This window comes from Peromyscus maniculatus, chromosome 21 (genome assembly GCF_049852395.1).
Source record: "Peromyscus maniculatus bairdii isolate BWxNUB_F1_BW_parent chromosome 21, HU_Pman_BW_mat_3.1, whole genome shotgun sequence".
Taxonomy (NCBI): Eukaryota; Metazoa; Chordata; class Mammalia; order Rodentia; family Cricetidae; genus Peromyscus; species Peromyscus maniculatus.
In genome coordinates this window covers 58,065,153-58,083,535 of record NC_134872.1, presented here as the reverse complement: position 1 = coordinate 58,083,535, position 18,383 = coordinate 58,065,153, and the positions used below count along the sequence as shown (strand labels likewise).

Genomic DNA, 18,383 nt, shown 5'->3' with positions numbered 1-18,383 from the left:
GGGAATGTTGTTTACACCAGCTCTCCATCCTTCTCAGGGCATCTCCCTCTCTTCCCCCCCTCCATGTCAGATCACCACTCCATTTTAAGAACAGTTGTAGCTGGTAGTGTCCAAGGCAGTTTAAGGACCAGATGGACCATCTGCTCATTTCCACTGGCTCCTGTGGCCTCTGGGAAGTCAGTCATGCCCTGAGGACTCAGAGTCTCATCCCTAGGGGATAAGGCATGGTAGCATGCCCTCCAGGGCACCAAGACTCACAGTTTCAGTCCTTCAGACTGTGGCCTTTGGTGGAATGGGAAGGGGTGGAGAGCTCTGGCTGCCAGGCTGGAAGGCAGGGGAACTCACAAGCAGGTTGTTAAACTCTCAGCCATCAGGAATTGAAAGATGGAGAAAGCAAACCCAGTAGGTGAACCACAGAGGAAACCTGTACATACTCCTTTGGTACACTTTAAAGGATCTCCTTTAAAACAGAAAAAAGGAATCCCCTCTGACTCAGTAATGCCAAAGAGATCGCTACCACATGCTGGGCTGGAAATGGCAGGTGGTGCTTCCTTGCCAACAGCCAAAGTGGACAATGGCTTCTATTCACACTGTGATTGACACTGAAATAAAGGCAAATCGTGTGACTGATTGTAGAAATATTTACTGTATGTGTAAGATAGAGTAAATGATGAAGGGTTTTAGAAGGTAGTTGAAGCTATGCTGCTTTCTGAATTATTGACAACAAGCAGTGAAAATGGATGATGGTGATGTGTGTGTTTTTGTTATTATTGTGTTTTGTTTTTTTAATATTTTAGCGTCAGCAAGGTTGCTTGCAAATAAACTTAATAATCTGATGTCTTAGGATTTCTGTTGCTGTGAAGAGATACCATGACCACAGCAACTCTTATAAAGAAATACATTTCATTGGGGTGGCTTACAGTTCAGAGATTTAGTCCATTATCATCATGGCGGGACATGGTAGTGTGCAGGCAGATATGGTGTTGGAGAAGGAGCTGAGAGTCCCACATCTTGATCCATGGGAAATAGGAAATGAACTGTCTCACTGGGTGTAGCTTGAGCATGTATGAGACCTCAAAGCCCACTCCCACAGTGACATATTTTTTCCAACAAGGCCATACTCCAACAAAATCACACCTCCTAATAGTGCTTATTAGGAGCGCCCATGAGCTTATGGGGGCCAATTTCAAACTACCATACCTGGGTCCAATCCCCAGAGCCTACAGGGTATAAAGAGAGTAGTTCTCTAACCTCCACACATGTGCCAGGGCAAACACAGGTGTATGTATGTACACACACACACACACACACACACACACACACACACACACACACACAAATGTAATGAGGACACTCTGACTTCCACTTACTAAATACAAGTCTGTTCTAGCACTTACAGAATGCAGAGAACCTATACTTGGTTTCCTGGACTCATTCTTGGTAGCATGTGTTATTTCAAACAGGAGTTAGCTTTTCTGACTTATTGGTAAGTTTCCAGTAGTTTATTTCCTTGCACATTTATTATTTCTTTACTGACATGGCTTCAAGGATGTTTTCCTGGTTATTGATACAAGCACAGTGTGAAGTGTTTACTGAGTCACTTGGGCCTCTGTGTCTATTAGTATTCAGCTACTATAGTGCTCATGTTTTTAAGAAACATGCCATGTTCAAATTTGAATATGTTCTTCGCAGTCTCAATAGATTCATCATCCAACGGAGGCTTCCTCTGGCTTCCAGGTTGAAGAAATCTGTTAATTGTAGGGAGTTGGCTGGTTCTAACCTTGAATTCCTAGAATGTAAAAGGGCCACAATCCATGAGAAAAAAATGTGTGAAATTTGTATTCCCTAGAGAGATGGTTTAGTGGTTAAGAGAGCTTCCCCCTCTCCCAGAGGAGCTGTGCTCTGTTACCACCATCAGGTGGCTCAAAGTCACCTGTAACTCCTGCTCCAGGGGATCTGACACTCTCTCCTGACCTCCTCCAGCATTTGCTGTGTGTGTGTGTGTGTGTGTGTGTGTGTGTGTGTGTGTGTGTGTGTGTGTGAGAGAGAGAGAGAGAGAGAGAGAGAGAGAGAGAGAGAAAGAGAGAGAGAGAGAGAGAGAATAGGTGTGTGTGAGTGTGTGCAAATTTTAAAAGAAGCAAATAAAATTTGTGTTCTGCACTGTGGGAAAGGATAAGGATAATGGAATTTTTCTACATTGTCTATCGTTGCCAAATGATACTGCCCTTGTACAATGCAAGTTGCAATATTTTTATGAGTAACAAAAATATTCATAAGCTGTAACCAACTGATCTCATTTTAAGAATTCTATCCTAATGTCTTAAATGTGAAAAGGCCCATATGTGTAATGATACTGTTGACATATAATCCATAAGAGCAACATCAGTGCATCACAGTGAGGCCCACAGTTAGAGGAGTCCTCACTTTCTTAGAGCATCACAGTGAGGACCACAGTTAGGGGAGTCCTCACTTTCTTAGGCCATCAGTGGTTTTCATGCTGTTATGTGATCTTTTCAACAACTTTGGTGGCTTCATAAACTTCTACAATGGATGCTTCTTCATTTGTATAACTATCTCACATAGTAAGTGCTTCTTGCTTTCACTAATTAAGATAATGAACGGAGCTGTATATGATCAGGAAATGTTCAGAAATATAAAATAGGCAACATTGAAAAGATAAGAAGTGAACCAGATAACTATTCCAAATAAGTTTTCACTAATATGAAGTGAAAAAAATGAGACTTCAGAATTGTAGTAAGTCTCAAATATTTTAAGTTTAGTTTTAAAATGACAAACTGGGATTTATCTATCTGATAATTATGTAATCAGATTAAAGTTTGAGTCCCAGTCCTTTTACCAATTCACAATGTAGAGGTTTCCTAACCTCCAGGTCCAGTCTCTTTACGCTGAGGATGCACTAAATGAGTAAGTGAAAGTGTGTTTGGTTCTTGGGACAGTGGAGGGAAGATGATCTTCCTCTGTGGTCACTGTTGCTGTTAAGAAATGACTGCATTACATGACATCATCTTACCTGCCCCGCCCCCTGCCCCCAGAGGAAAGCAACTGTTTGTTCTTTTTTTTTTTTTTTTTTTTTTCATAATAGCCACAGATTCCCTTGTTCTCTCCCTTCCTGCCCCCCTCCCCTTCCCCCCAGCCCATTGCCATTCCCACCTCCTCCAGATCAAGGTCTTCCCCGAGGACTGGGATCGACCTGATAGACTCAGTCCAGGCAGGTCCAGTCCCCTTCTCCCAGACTGAGCCAAGCGTCCCTGCATAAGCTCCAGGTTTCAAACAGTCAACTCATGCAACGAGCCCAGGACCTGATACCACTGCCTAGATGCCTCCCAAACAGATCAAGCCAATCGACTGTCTCACCTATTCAGAGGGCCTGATCCAGTTGGGGGCCCCTCAGCCTTTGGTTCATAGTTCATGTGTTTCCATTCATTTGGTTATTTGTCCATGTGCTTTATCCAACCTTGGTTTCAACAATTCTCGCTCATATAAACCCTCCTCTTTCTCACTAATTAGACTCCCAGCGCTCCACCAGGGGCCTAGCTGTGGATGTCTGCATCCAGATTCCTCAGTCCTTGGATGGGGTTTATGGCACAACTATTAGGGTGTTTGGCCATCCCATCACCAGAGTAGGTCAGTCCCAGCTGTCTCTCAACCATTGCCAGCAGTCTTTTGTGGGGGTATCTTTGTGGATTTCTGTGGGCCTCTTTAGCTCTTTGTTTCTTCCTTTTCTCATGTGGTCTTCATTTACCATGGTCTCCTATTCCTTGTTCTCCCTCTCTTTTCTTGATCCAGCTAGGATCTCCCACTCTCTTTACCTCGACCCTCGCCGGGATCTTGCTTTGCATCCCAGGCTGACTTGGAGCTTGAGATTCCCCTGCCTCAGCCTCTGCAGCACTACAGCCCCAAGTGTGAACCACTGCACCAGCTTAGGAAGCACCTTTATTAAGGTTCTACCACATGCCAGGAAAGTCATGGAGATTCACTTCCTGCAGAAGCCTCCCCCAGGTCCCTGAGATAGTGGAGCTGGCCTTACCTGCTTCCCTGTGTTTTTAACTGAGCACATTGGGTGGGAGGCACCTGCCTGTGTGCTTGTTTTCTGGACCAGATGTGTCTAATGATGGCATCTTTATATTTCTAGCACAGGATGTAGCATCAAGATGAAAGTGAATTCTTTTTTTTTTTTTTTTTTTTTTCCTGGAGCTCACTTGGTAGCCCAGGCTGGCCTCGAACTCACAGAGATACACCTGCCTCTGCCTCCCGAGTGCTGGGATTAAAGGCGTGCGCCACCACCGCCCGGCTAAAAGTGAATTCTTCAAGGATAATGGATGAGTGAGTGAAGGAACAAAGCAATAACCCCCACCCGTTCGTTCTCTCTGGCGTCCTTAGGAACTGTCAGATAGCGTTACCTGCAGCAGAGGGAAGCCTGCCAGAGCATTGGCTTTGCACTCTTCAACCATTAAGATGACTTCCAGGAGCTGCACATCCGCCCAGCTCAGCCGATTGCCCACAAGAAAATCTTGCCGGTGGTCTCTGAGGGCCTGCAGGGTGGTTGGGATGGAGGAAGCAGAAGAGGAAGGCCACTCTCAAAAATTTAAGTGCTCTTAGTATGGCAGAAGAGTTTTGAGAAGTTAGACCTATCTGTTGATCTGTTTTTGTCCCCGGCTAACAACGTGAGCTTAAGCCTCATCCCAAACTTAAGCCTTATCCCAGATCTCTTTGGGTTCATCTTAGTTTAAACCCTCCGGTCAATTGAACCCAGGAAACACTTTATATTCATCCCTCTTTGCTCCCTTCTCATCCCATCTCCCTGCGACTACCCTGTGAGTTATCCAGCACCCTACTCTGGTGGCTTTTCTGGGTATGTGGCAACAGTCTATCCTCACCCCATCTCTAAGTAGTTTCCTTGAATGTGCTGCTCTTTAGAAGGTTCCCTGTGTACAGGGAAAATGTCTCCCTCTAGGGACATAAACCTACATCTTGTTAGTAAGTGCTCTTCCAACATAGCTATACATTTCGTGTCATGTTGGTTTAAAATTGATTGAATATAAAAATGAAAAAATGGAATCGGTGTCACTAATACATCTTCCAGCCCAAAAGTCCGTGTTCTTATTATAGACTTGGACGTGTGATACTTATTTATAGAGTTGTGAATGTAAGTATTGACTTTTATCAGTTGTATGACATTGGTCAAGTTATTCTAAGTTCTGACTTCCTCGTCTATAAGGGAAGTGATAATAATGCCTCTTTCTTGGAAATAATTCGAGTATTAAAAGGCAGCGCTTGCAAAATGTGTATGGCCCCATCCTTGGCCTTCAGAAGACGTGAATAATCATTGCTACTGGCTTTGTTGTTGCAAATGTTTATACTTTTACCACTTTTATCCACGAGTGTTACCTCTGTGCTTCATGGTATTATAGAGGGAAAGAAATTGAAATAGCAGTGTTTGCGGATAAAGCCTTGCATGCATGAAGGTTTTTATCCTAGGTCTTATCTCTAGCAGAACCACAAAATGAAAAATAAGAAGGAGAAATAGTGGTGTTGACTATCTGTGCTTTTGACACTATTTTTAAAATATCTTATTAAATAGAAGACAAAATATCTTAAATTATGTGCTAATTACAGATGGATATACTTTAAATACCTTGGAAAGAAATTTGTATTGAGAAAGTCTGAAGTATATAGTATTTATAGTTTGATACATTTTGGATCAAAAAGACTGAAAACTTACTAAATATATTAAGAGAAAATTATAACTTAGGAAGGTAGGGTACCTGCAATTTGTGACAAAGGAACAGTAATAAATAATATGCACAACATGATATGTTCATGATCAATACATATAAATGTAGGTGCTAATCATTCAGTTCTAAGCATGTCACACAACTCAGAAAAGATAATGAAATCAGTATTGCAAGTAAGTTCAGAACATGCATCTGGCTTTTTTTTTTTTTTTTTTTTTTTTTTTTGGTTTTTCGAGACAGGGTTTCTCTGTGTAGCTTTGCGCCTTTCCTGGAGCTCACTTGGTAGCCCAGGCTGGCCTCGAACTCACAGAGATCCGCCTGCCTCTGCCTCCCGAGTGCTGGGATTAAAGGCGTGCGCCACCACCGCCCGGCCCATCTGGCTTTTTTTTAAAGCAAGAGTCAAGTTTTCATCATCCTTCCTCCACACCTGTACCTAAGATGCACCTGGAAGAAAGAGCATTCGTACTGAAGACCCACCCAGCCTGGAGTTAGGGATGCCACTTTTAATGTGTGTGTAAGGCACAGACTTTTCAGGAATCATTTTGCAGGTGTGAAAAATGTGAAACAAAACACAGTGTTACTTTTTAAGCCATCATATAACTCATGGAGTCCTGCTAACCTTTTAAACTTCGTAAAGCTCTGGTGCTGACCAGAGCATTTGAGAAATCACATTCCTCCTCACTCCCCCAGTGTAAGGATCTTGTGTAGAATGTATGTTGTTACTTCAGACTTAAATAAGACCATTGGAATTCTATCAGCACCAGAAACCACAAACAGTACTGGAGCTATGGATAAAATCCTTAAAAACAAACCAGAATCCAGAAGACTTCCATAGGGGCTGCAGAGATGGCTCAAAGGTTAAGAGTCCTTCCTCTTGAAGGCTGGAGTTGGGATCCCAGCACCCACAATAAGCGAGAGCTCCTGGCACCAAAGCTGTGAACTCAGCTTTGACATGAGTAGAGACAGAAAATCACTGAGGCTTACTGGCTTCCAGTCTAACTAAAAACAAGAGCTCTGGGTTCCGGGATGACCCCATCTCAAAGGAGAGCTAAGTGCAGAGTGATGGAGGATGACACCTGATGTCCTTTTCTGGCCTCTGTATGCATGCATAGGTGTGCACATCTGCACACTCACACAGACACATACACACATGAGCACATACAATATGCACACACACAAAATGGGAATGAAGGAAGGAAGGGAGAGAGGGACTAAGGGAGGGAGGAAGGGAAGGATGAAGGGAGGGAAGGGAGAGAGGGAGGGAAAAGGATCCAGTAAGGAGGAAAACGCAGTGGAAAAAAGAAGATTCATACAAGTGTGGGAAGAATGCCAAGTTTTCACAGAAGGTTTGCAATCTTTCATCCACCAAGTTAGTTCTGTTTTCAATTTTATTTGATTTTTCTTCTCTTTAATGCAGGCTATAAAACAGCCAAAGTTTGTTGCTCACCTTCTCATAAACAGGGAAAAATCTTGTCGTGGCTCGTTGGAGGATGTATTCAAGATTTATCTCCTTCTCTTCCGGCAGAGAGAGTGGAAAGAACATAATCATGTCACTCAGGTCCCTCAAGCCTTCTACATACATATCAATCCTAGAGAAAGGGAGATCATTTATAGAAGAATTACCAATACAAGGAAGAACACTTTATGGATCAGTGACACATTTTATATAGTATCTGTCTCACCTGCCTAGTGACTGGGGGTCTACTTTTCTGTTTCATGAACTCCAGTCAAGTATTTATACCAGCAAGTGGTTCCTTGAGGATATTAACTTAGCTCAACCTGACATCAGGGGCAGTGGTACAAGCCTGGAATCCTAGTAGGGAGGGTCCTGAGCTATGTAGCAAAACTCTGCCTACCAAATTAATCTGGGAAACAAGAGGAATTACAGCACCAAAGTGACTGAGCAATTACATGTATGTTCACATTAATTATGCAGCACCACTATTAATAAAACACAATGTGCTCACACAATGTATTAAAGTAACAATAAAGTAATGCATTGAGTAAATATGGTATTTACGGCATTTGTCTGTTTAAATACAGTATACATCTAGAAGAAGAGGTATCTAGGGACCTCTGTCCTGTCCAAACCTCTCCATGAGGACCCAAGATTCTCAGTTACTCAAAACAGCATTTTAAAGGGCACAGAGTTTGCTCCACAAGTCTCTACTTGATGCTACCCACAACTGTTGGGCGTCCCTGTTGGTGAGAGGCTGCAGTCTGTCACAGCCTGGCAGTTCTCTCTGAGCTCAACCACATGGAGGACTTCCTCTCCCTGGCAGGGGGCTTTCTGCTCTCTACCGTACCCTATCTGGAGAATGTCTCTAGGTCTAGATGCCTGTCTTATCTCTAGTATGACCCTTGACACAGTCTCCTGCAGAAGCTTCCCCCTGCTGCCCATATGGTAATTAGACATTGGGCGAGGAGCCTCAAGATAGGAACAGTGCTGTTTAATGCAAACTAGGTGATGCCCCAGCCTCTGTCTCCATCCTTTATCTCTCCCCTCATTCTGGAATAGAGTTGAGTTGTTTAACTGAAGCTGTTTCCTTGAAGACTATTTCCACCATGTTCACAGATCAAACAAAGATCTCTGTCTCCACTTTGTCCTCATGGACTGGGGGCCAATGGGCCGCTAGGGAAAAGGGGACACAACACACTACTTTGCCAGAATGAATGGAAAAAAATGGACTCTGAAGCACAGTGAAGAGATCCCTGGGGTCCCACAATATGTCTCTATCCCAATCTAAGGTGAATCTCTGGTCTTTCTCAACTTCTGGTCCTGTAGCTTTTCCCTAAGATAGCACCAAGTGTCTTGAAGATGGTCTTAAATTCTTGTTACTTCTGCCTTACATTGCAATGGGTCTCAGAGACTGCAATGAACAGTAAAAACCAAGGACTGAAGTCTTGCAGTCGCTACCACATTATCATTTTACATTTGCTTTAAGGGCAGTTAGCTTCATTATAAGAAGTCCACATGGAGAATCTCAGAATTTAAGAAAGCTTCATCCAGCCCCATAGAGAAAGAAAGAAATGCCTGGCCATGCCCACGTGTTCAGATCCCCCAGCTCAGGGCCCAAACTTAAGAAAGTCTGAGAACTACCAAGCTGAGACATCAGCTCACAGATCTGAGAAAGTGACTCTTCTGTAATAGATTACTCAGAGCGTCAGGACCATTGTGGGAGTATGTAGGTGTAAGAGTTGAAAATATACTATAGCACATACAAGGCCTTATCATAGTGATGTACCAATGGAATCACTATGAATAAATTACACAAAATGATTTTAAAGTAGATATGCCATAGAACTAATGTGTATAAATTGAAGGTGAGTTTGTAATTTATTCATCCAATTGGTGAGAAAGAGGAGGGTTTGTATGAGGGAGAATTGTTAAGACCAAGATTGGAAAAAGCACAGGGACAATTAGCCAAACAAATGGAAACACATGAACTATGAACCAATAGCTGAGGAGCCCCCAACTGGATCAGGCCCTCTGGATAAGTGAGACAGCTGATTAGCTTGATCTGTTTGGGAGGCATCCAGGCACTGGGACCGGGACCTGTCCTCAGTGCATGAGTTGGCTGTTTGAAACCTGGGGCTTATACAGGGACGCTTTGCTCAGACTGGGAGGAGGGGACTGGACCTGCCTGGACTGAATCTATCAGGTTGAACTCAATCCTCAGGGGAGTCTTTGCCCTGGAGGAGATGGGAATGAGGGGAAGGCAGGGAGGGAGAACAAGAGTATCCGTGGCTGATATGTAAAATTAAATTAAATTATAAAATTTTAAAAAAAGAGTCACTCAGTCCCATTGGCCAAAAGTAGGACGTTTTAAACATAAGCGAGAACAACAACTGAAATAAGATTAAATATATCAAAAAATGCTTAAAGGGATGGGGGCATAGCAACACTAAAATGATAAATACATAAAATAATAAAAATTGGTCACTGTTACAGAACACAGGTGAACCAGCTCATTTTGTAGAAAACAAGTAAACAAAAGACCTACCTACCACCAATGCTCTTTTTAATAGGAAACTATGCCTCCATGTACTAAAGAGTAAATGAATTAAATTAAATTAAATATAATTATCCTAAATACTAAATGTGGAACGAACAATAGCATTGAGCACCAATAGCTACTAATATCATTAAAGATGGATACACAGACAGTTTCTTCTACTTCTTCGTAGAGGGACAGCAGTAATAGTCTAGTAACACACCCTAGACCCTGAATCTGGTAATCTCTCCCAATGCAGCTAGCAATGCACAAAAATACAAAGACAGAGGAACACATTAAACTGCACCCCAGCAAAACAGAAGAAATTTAACAAAGACTGTTGGGAAAAGGGCAGTGCTTACAGTAAATATTTAATGTTAGAACACTCTATAAAAATTGGCTCTGTGTCAGTTTTCTTGGACATTTCTTAAAATGCTATTTGAAATAAAACAATGTCACAACCGATTCGACAGATTCATTTAAAATACACCTCATCGAGTATTAAGGGACTGTTCCCCCCACCCCCCCAACAGTGTTTATCAAATACACATAATAATTTTCAACTTAGAGTTGCTGCTTTAACTTCTAGATAAGAGACGAGCTTGGAGTTTAGAGGTAGGATTGCCAATCATAGACAGCCTAATGCAAGCTTGAAAGATTAGATTGTGTATAGGAGGCCAGGGGTGGGGCGAGGCTGGGGGCGGGACAAGGTTGGGGGCGGGGCGAGGCCGGGGGCGGAGCAGCTGATGTAAGCAGAGATCTGAAGAGGTGGTTTCCTACAACCACTTCCAGTCTTAGCTTTACAGGGTTAAGTGAGCTCTGCCCCCGAAATAAATGTATGAGTCAGTGTGCTTGTGATATATTCCTGTGTACCATTCCTACATGATAGAGGCAAACATGGATTCATGAAATCATAGCTCACTCCCTCTACTAATGAAAGCTAAACAAAGCACTGGGGAAAAAATTAAAACCATAGTAATGACCCAAATTAATTATTGTTGAAGGTAAATGTTGTGGAATGGGGCCTATCATGACATTCTTTCTCTTTGGAACTTGTTATAACAGATTCTTCCAGTAAAGAGAAAAAGCAAAAAGCAGGCTTTGTATCAGTCTATCACACTATGAAGCAAAAGCAGGCTTTGTATCAGTCTATCAAGATCTACACTATGAATATGGCTTCTAATGATGCTAAATGTTAGCGCTCTTGTTGTGGATGGGGTTTGTTGTTGTTTTTCTTTGGCTCTTGCTCTAAGTAACAAACGGTCTTTGTACCAGGCCTGTTCTTGCAGGTTTCTTCCATACAAGTCGTACTTTGCAGCTATGTATCTTAAGATGGCTCTCGTTTGCACCAAATTCATTCCATCGATTTCAACCATGGGCACTTGTTCATACATCAGGGCTCCACCTTAAAATACACAATGGGAAGCTAGATTATTTATTTGTCTTCAGAGTGGTAACTACATTTCCTTTTATTCTAAAGACTCTATGAAATAGGACCATATAATCCATTTACCAAAGTGCTTTCTAGAAACTAAGACGAGAAATATGTATTCTTTTTTTTTTTTTTTTTTTTGGTTTTTTGAGACAGGGTTTCTCCGTGTAGCTTTGTGCCTTTCCTGGAACTCACTCTATAGACCAGGATCGCCTCGAACTCACAGAGATCCACCTGGCTCTGCCTCCTGAGTGCTGGGATTAAAGGCGTGCGCCACCATCGCCCGGCAAAATATGTATTCTTTAACCAAAAATTATATTGAGTATAAAACATGATATTTGACATTTTGGGTCAATTTTTAGATATTTGAGGACATTTTTGGATACACGTTGATACAAAGCATTCCTTTGGACCCATGTTCCCTCTTTCCCTATGGCCAGGACACTCATTTAGGCACCTTTACCTTTGAATTCTGACTGCACCCTCTGTTGTAATTCTGAGTTTAGCCTTCTTACCCACCCCTCCTCCGCATCTGGTTGCTTCCTGAAGTCGTATGCTATACCACTGATGAAATCTATCACTCACCATTGCTTTTCAGAGAACACACGTAAATATTGACCCTCGCTCTAAATTCAAAGTCTTTCTTGAAATTTGCTCTTATTGAAAATGCTCTTACATTCTGTTAGCATTCAGACCCACCCCTTGGGGACCTAATAGGGTGCATCATCCCTGCGCGCATGCGCTCGACAGTGCATAGGTGGTACCTTGGCCTGCTCAGGGTCCGGGCAGCATCATGCGCTCATTGCTACTGTGGTCTCTCTGTGCATGTGCTGCGCCCCCTCATAAAAGGCGGGGTCCTGCCTGCTTCCTCTCTCTTCCTTTTCTTTTCCCACAAGGTCGCATCTGCACCTCCTCTCTTTCCTGTTTCCTGTCTCTTCTCTTTCTTCTTCTCTCCTCATCCTCTGCTTGCTTCCGCCCTCCCCCCCCCTACACCCCCATACCTCCAACCAATAAAACTCTCCCGCTTCTCCCACCGGCAGTGACTGCTGCCTGCTGTTTTTAAAATACAACACCTTCTACAAGTGAGCTCCCATCTGGGCGATGTTATTTACGTTGGACTTATTTCTTCAACTTTCCCAAGATGCTTTGTAGCAAAACAAACCAACCAAGAAATCACAACTAGATAAGGAATGTAAGCTGATAATGGTTCTTTGGTTAGAAAGAATTCTGTCTCGGTCTCTGCCTCACCCGCTCTGCGCTCCCCACCCACCCACCCAGTAAGGGCAACTGTAAGGCTTGTTCTGCATTTTTCCATTTATAATCTTTGAAGTTGGGTGGGTTGGGCTAGTCTCCTCTCATCATTTAGGATCTAACAGGCAGGCTGAACCACACATTTTACTTTAGCAGAGAGAATTTAATATAAAGGTGTTAGCTGTGTGTGGTGGCGTTCGTCTGTCATCCCAGCACTCAGGAGATGAAGAATCAGGGTTCAAGGTCATGCTCAGCTACATAATGAGTTCATGTAGCCTAGGTGACATAAGACCTTGTCTGGAAGAGCCAAAAAAAAAAAAAAAACTTAAAAATAAATAAATAAATAAATAAATAAAGAAAGAAAGAAAGAAAGAAAGAAAGAAAGAAAGAAAGAAAGAAAGAAAGAAAGAAGTTAGCCTATATCCTGAAAGTTGAAAAGTAATAGCAGGGCAATGTCATGAAGCAACAGCAGAAAGCATCTTCTCGAATTAGGGGGAAGGGTGAGAGTCATAATTATCGCAACTTAGAAAGTTGGGGGTGCGCTCCTCCTACTTGCAAGGTCCAGGTGGCGCCTTCCTTGCATAGAAATAGGATCCTGGTAGTTACTGTCCACATGACTTCCTCTGCTCTCTTGGAATACTAGAGAGAGGAGCAGAGGGGGGCCTTTCACAAGAGCGGATGACCATCTCTGGCCTCTGGCAATACTGGGAGCGAAAACGGTTCTCTCTCACCTTGGATTAACTTCTCAAATTCTTCACGGCTTTCAAAAAGTTCTTCTTCAAACTAGAGAAGAAGACAAAGAACAAAGAACATAAGAATTTGTTGTTTATGGTTATATGAGTGGCATGGGAAAGTTAAATAGGATTAAATGGCCTAGTCTCCTGTTTGACTAGGACCTTAATTAAGTATACCAGGACAGGATTCCTTGCTCAGCATTCCTCAACACTTAGAGGGTGTTAAACTGGTGTGAGCTTGCCTTTATTTCTGATTCCTGAAGACAAGATTGACTTGAACTCTGAAATCCAACAGCTGGATTACAAGTTCCAGGAAGTCTTACCACTTTTTTTTTTTTTTTTTTGTGTGTGTGTGTGTGTGTTTTGAGACAGGGTGTGTCTCTGTGTAGTTTTGGTGTCTGTCCTAGATCTTGCTCTGTAGACCAGGCTGGCCTCAAACTCACAGAGATCCGCCTGGCTCCACCTCCAGAGTGCTGGGATTAAAGGCGTGCGCCGCTATCACTCGGCTTTTTTTTTTTCCTTTTCCTTACCACCTTTTAAAATGAAGACAGATACAAAAATCTACCCTCTCATTCTCTTAAAATATTAACAAAACTTTTATACAAACTATAGAATGTTTTATAGAAAAACTATATTTAAAAATATTTAGGGGCTGGAGAGATGGCTCAGAGGTTAAGAGCACTGACTGCTCTCCCAGAGGTCCTGAGTTCAATTCCCAGCAACCACATGGTGGCTCACAACCATCTGTAATGAGATCTGGCGCCCTCTTCTGGTGTACAGGCATACATGCAGGCAGAACACTGTATACATAATAAATAAATAAATCTTTAAAAAAAAATTATTGCTCCCTAAAATAATTAGAGTGTTTTTGATGGATAAGTATTGAGTTCACTTTATCTGCTATGCATGTCTTATATAATTTCATATTCTAAAGAAAGAATCCACAAAACTAAGATTAAAAGCTATTATTAAAGTATTATTAACCCATCTCTCTCTTACACACAAACAGGCACTCCATATCTCTTTCTTCATCTATCATCTATCCAACTCTACATGGCTAGATATCAAAAAACATAATATTGAGTGAGTATAAGAAGAAAAAGATAGAATGAAATAGCAAGGAGTCATTTACATGAATTATCCCCAGAGGCATACAAGAACAGGTTGGGAATCTAGATAAAAGTGTAAAACTATAAAGACTGGACTAACAAGACAGATTTATGCTGAGTTGGAGGTGACAGTCCTACTGAATTTTGGCTTTATTATTAACTTTCCTTTTTTTTTTTTTTTTTTTTTTGGTTTTTTTGAGACAGGGTTTCTCTGTGTAGCTTTGCATCTTTCCTGGAACTTGCTTTGGAGACCAGGCTGGCCTCGAACTCACAGAGATCCGCCTGACTCTGCCTCCCGAGTGCTGGGATTAAAGGCGTGTGCCACTACCGCCCGGCTTTAACTTTCCTTTTAAGAGAAGGTTTTATTTTGCTCTACAGTCTTCCATGGTGGGGAAGGTGTGGCAGAGTTAATAATAGAGAAAGTGGGGACTCCTTATGTTTTCCTAGATCAGGAGGCAGAATAGGAAATGTTGGCACTTAGCTGGCTTTATTATTTTATATTCAGTCTAGAATCCCAGTCCACATTTGCTGCGCACATTCTGGGTAGGTCTCACTCCCTCAGTTATCCTTCTCTGAAAATGCTGGAGGAAAAAGCAAAGAGTATGTCGGTAAGATTTCTCAGTGGATGGGCACTTGGTGGCATGCTTGATAAACCTGAACCCAATACCCTTATCCCACATAACAGAAAGGAACCAACTCCCAAGAGTTGTTCTCTAATAACACATGACACTATAGCATGCACATTCCTGCACACATGCACACACACACACACTCACAATTTTTAAAAAGACATCTCCATTTCTAGAGAACAAGAACCCTGGTTCCCTCTGTTAAGGCTGAGACAAAAGGTACAGTTTCCAGGAATGCATGCTGTTTTTATGTTAAAACACTCTGGGACTGGCCATAAATTTAAAGAAAGCTCTCTGGTCATTCACCTTTGAAGATAAGACAGTATGTTTGAACTTACAGGCACAATAGGGCTTTCAGAATTAGACTCCAGTAGCAATTAGAAATAAGACCTAAATCAACCAATGGGATCTCATGCAATGAAAAGACTTCTGTAAATCAAAACAAACTGTAAGCAAGTGAAGAGGCAGCCCACAGAATCGGAGAGCATCATCTCCAGTTCCTCATCTGGCAGAGGATTCGTGTCTAGGGTACACAAAGAACTAAAAAAATTAAACATTAAAATAATAACCTCATTAAAGATGAGCTATAAAACTGAATAGAGAAGCATTAAGTGTTGGTGTGGGCAGGGGAATAGGGAAATGAATGAGTAATGGACTAACCAAAACTAAGGATACACGAGAAAACCTTATGAAGATTTACTAACTAGTAAGCTAACTTCAAACTATAACATTCAAAGAGTAAATAAATTTGAAATGGAATTACCCTGTATTGGTGGGCAATGTGCACCAAGAAGACATGGATTGTTAAAGGAAAATCACATTGCAAGATACGAGACACCTCCCTACAAGTTACTGGTTGAGAGTCCTCAGAGGTCTCTAAAACAACACAGGCTATCATCTTTGCTCTTGGTTAAATACCATAACTATATGGTAAAACTCCACTGCTGAGGACATGGCACACTTGTTTGCAGAGTATAGAGAAATCAATTTCAAACCCACTTGTAAACTTCTTCCCTGATAGCTAGCTTTTGTAGTCCCAGAACATGGCATATAGGCCTCTGGGGAAGAAAAGACATCAATGGTCCTACCCAGTGCTGAGTTCTACATGCTGTAGTACCAATGTGCCAGGCAAGAGATTCTACTAGTCCAATAGCACTAGTCTAATAGTGGCATGACTGTTATTGGGGTGACTAATTGTATTCTGATTGTATCTGAGGCCTGCTCTACAGGAATGAATCTCAGGCCTGGAAGTATAATCCCAGGCAAAAGCACATGACTGGGAAGGTCATAGGCCCTGGGGTAGAACCTGAAATTGTTATTTTGCTAGACGGCCATGCTATCAAATTGCCTTTTGAAAATACACGTTTATACCCACATACTCAGGGCCACTTTCAACCTTGGTCAGAGAAACCTCTAGTGCTCTGCCCTGTATGAGACATCTTCATCAACCCCACCACCCATCAAGGCTCTGGGAACATCACAGAAGAGGAGGTAGAATGTAAGAGCCAGAGGATGGGAGGTTGGGGAGAAATACTGTGAAAGGCTGTCCTCTGGATGTTAAGCGGCCCTCACACTCCTGAACCAACAGCAGCTGCGTTCACCTGTATAGTAGCCACACAAGGTTGAGCCAGACAAAATTCCAGCACAGACTGAGGCAGTGCTCTCCAGGCCCTGCCCTTTCCTGAGGAGCTATTGGCAACTGGTGGCTGCTGGCGGAGGGAGAATCATTCTTTTACAAGGTATAGCGACTGGTGGATTTCCCTGTGCTCCAGTAGGTGGCCCCATAACCATGCATGTATAGGCACTAACTGGACTTAATGGGTTGCAAAAAAAATAAAAAATAAATAAAAAAGAAGGAGGGAAGGAAAGAAGGAAGGAGGGAGGGAGGGAAAAATAAAAATGAAAACATGAAGTTGGGAGGGAGGCATGTTTAAGAAGAGGGGTGTTGGGGGAGGGTATGATCACTTTTCATCACATATGTATGAAATTCTGAAGAATCAAGAAAGGTTATTAATTTTTAAAGAGGGAGAAATGAAGACAGGCTACATGGAGAAACCTTGTCTCAAAAAATGAGCAATAAACAAAATATGTTGAAAACACAATTTTTAGTAATTTTAAATTTCATTAAAGTATAAGACAGTTACAATCATAGTCCAAAATGATATGTTCTTACATCAGGCTATTCTGTTTACTTGCTTGTTTTTTGAGACAGGGTCTTATGTAGGCTAGGTTGGCTTTGAGCTTACAGTGTAAGAGAGGATGACCTTAAACTCTTGATCCTCTTGTCTCCACCTCCCAAGTGCAGAGTTTACAGGTGTGTACTGCTATACCTGTTTCTATGAGATGTTCTACACTTTTGAATCCAATTATCAGAAGGCCAGCAAGGTGGCTCTGAGTAAAGGTGCTTGCTTCCAAACCTGACAACCTGGGTTTGATGTCCAGATCTGCTGGAAGAAGGAAGCCAAACTCCCACAAGTTGTCCTCTGCCCTCGAGATATGTGTGTTATATGCTTCCCCCACACAAATAATAATAATAATAATAATAATAATAATAATAATAATAATAATAATGTGTTTAAAAATTAAGTTTCTTAATGATCTTCAGACAAATGTAATTAGATGATGGTCTCACTGGGCTGATAAGAATAAACTGAGAGCCGGGCGGTGGTGGCGCATGACTTTAATCCCAGCACTTGGGAGGCAGAGGCAGGTGAGATCCAGGAAAGGCACAAAGCCACACAGAAAAACCCTGTCTCAAAAAAAAAAAAAAAAATGAACTGAGAGAAGCTGAGATACAACACGAAGTCTTCCCTTCCTTCTCATCCTTCCTTCCTTCTTACCTTTCTTTTTCTGTAAATAGTAGAACACTATTTACACTATCTTGAATGAGCATAATATCTATAATTGGTCTCCACAGGATTTGAGCATCTATTTCATAAAACTAACTCACTGACAGCCCAACATTTAAAGAGTATTTGTCAAAAGCTACCCTTTGTTTGAAAAGAACATAAAGTTTTCTATGACTTTTAACCAAGTAAGTGCTCAGTGTAGGACCTGGAAACACAACTAACCGTTCTATTGGACATCTTACCTCCACTCCAGCTGCAGCCAGGAGCCACCGGATGGACTCCATCCTGCCTCTTCCATTGAAGTAGTGAAGCACGGGCTTCCCAGTCATGCCGAAAGATTCCTGACAAATGAGAGAGAGAGAGAGAGAGAGAGAGAGAGAGAGAGAGAGAGACAGACAGACAGACAGACAGACAGACAGACAGACAGAGACAGGCAGAGACACAGAAAGAGAGTCTCAGGGAATGAGTTTATAGAGCAGAAGCACAAGGCTTAAGCAAGCTTTCACTCAAAATTTTGCCCCCTAATAAACCAAACTGCGCTCTGCCCCAAGACTGCCTGTACCCTGTTCCTCCCTGCCAATGAAGTTATACCTCTACAGACTGATTTCCAAATGCTTTTCCAAAAAAC

General features: G+C 42.1%; 1 protein-coding gene across 1 annotated transcript; it reads right to left on the bottom strand.

The window, feature by feature from the left end:
• Positions 1-1,491: 1,491 nt before the first annotated feature.
• LOC102928864 (glutathione S-transferase-like) lies at positions 1,492-18,153 on the bottom strand. The gene is made up of 6 exons (XM_076556996.1): positions 17,998-18,153; positions 13,166-13,217; positions 11,024-11,156; positions 7,204-7,345; positions 4,422-4,553; positions 1,492-1,789 (listed from the first exon to the last, which is right to left on the bottom strand). The coding sequence occupies exons 1-6, from the start codon at positions 18,082-18,084 to the stop codon at positions 1,619-1,621; spliced, it is 717 nt and encodes a 238-aa protein (XP_076413111.1). The 5' UTR covers positions 18,085-18,153; the 3' UTR covers positions 1,492-1,618.
• Between the last annotated feature and the right edge of the window lie 230 nt (positions 18,154-18,383).

Bases quoted from the DNA above. Each gene is read 5' to 3' on its own strand.
- LOC102928864 (XM_076556996.1), bottom strand. From the start codon at position 18,084: ATGACTGGGAAGCCCGTGCTTCACTACTTCAATGGAAGAGGCAGGATG. The intron at 13,218-17,997 runs GTAAGATGTCCA...CTTCTTCTCTAG, and splicing joins TGGCTGCAGCTGGAGTGGAG to TTTGAAGAAGAACTTTTTGA. The intron at 11,157-13,165 runs GTGAGAGAGAAC...GTGTATTTTAAG, and splicing joins ATTTGAGAAGTTAATCCAAG to GTGGAGCCCTGATGTATGAA.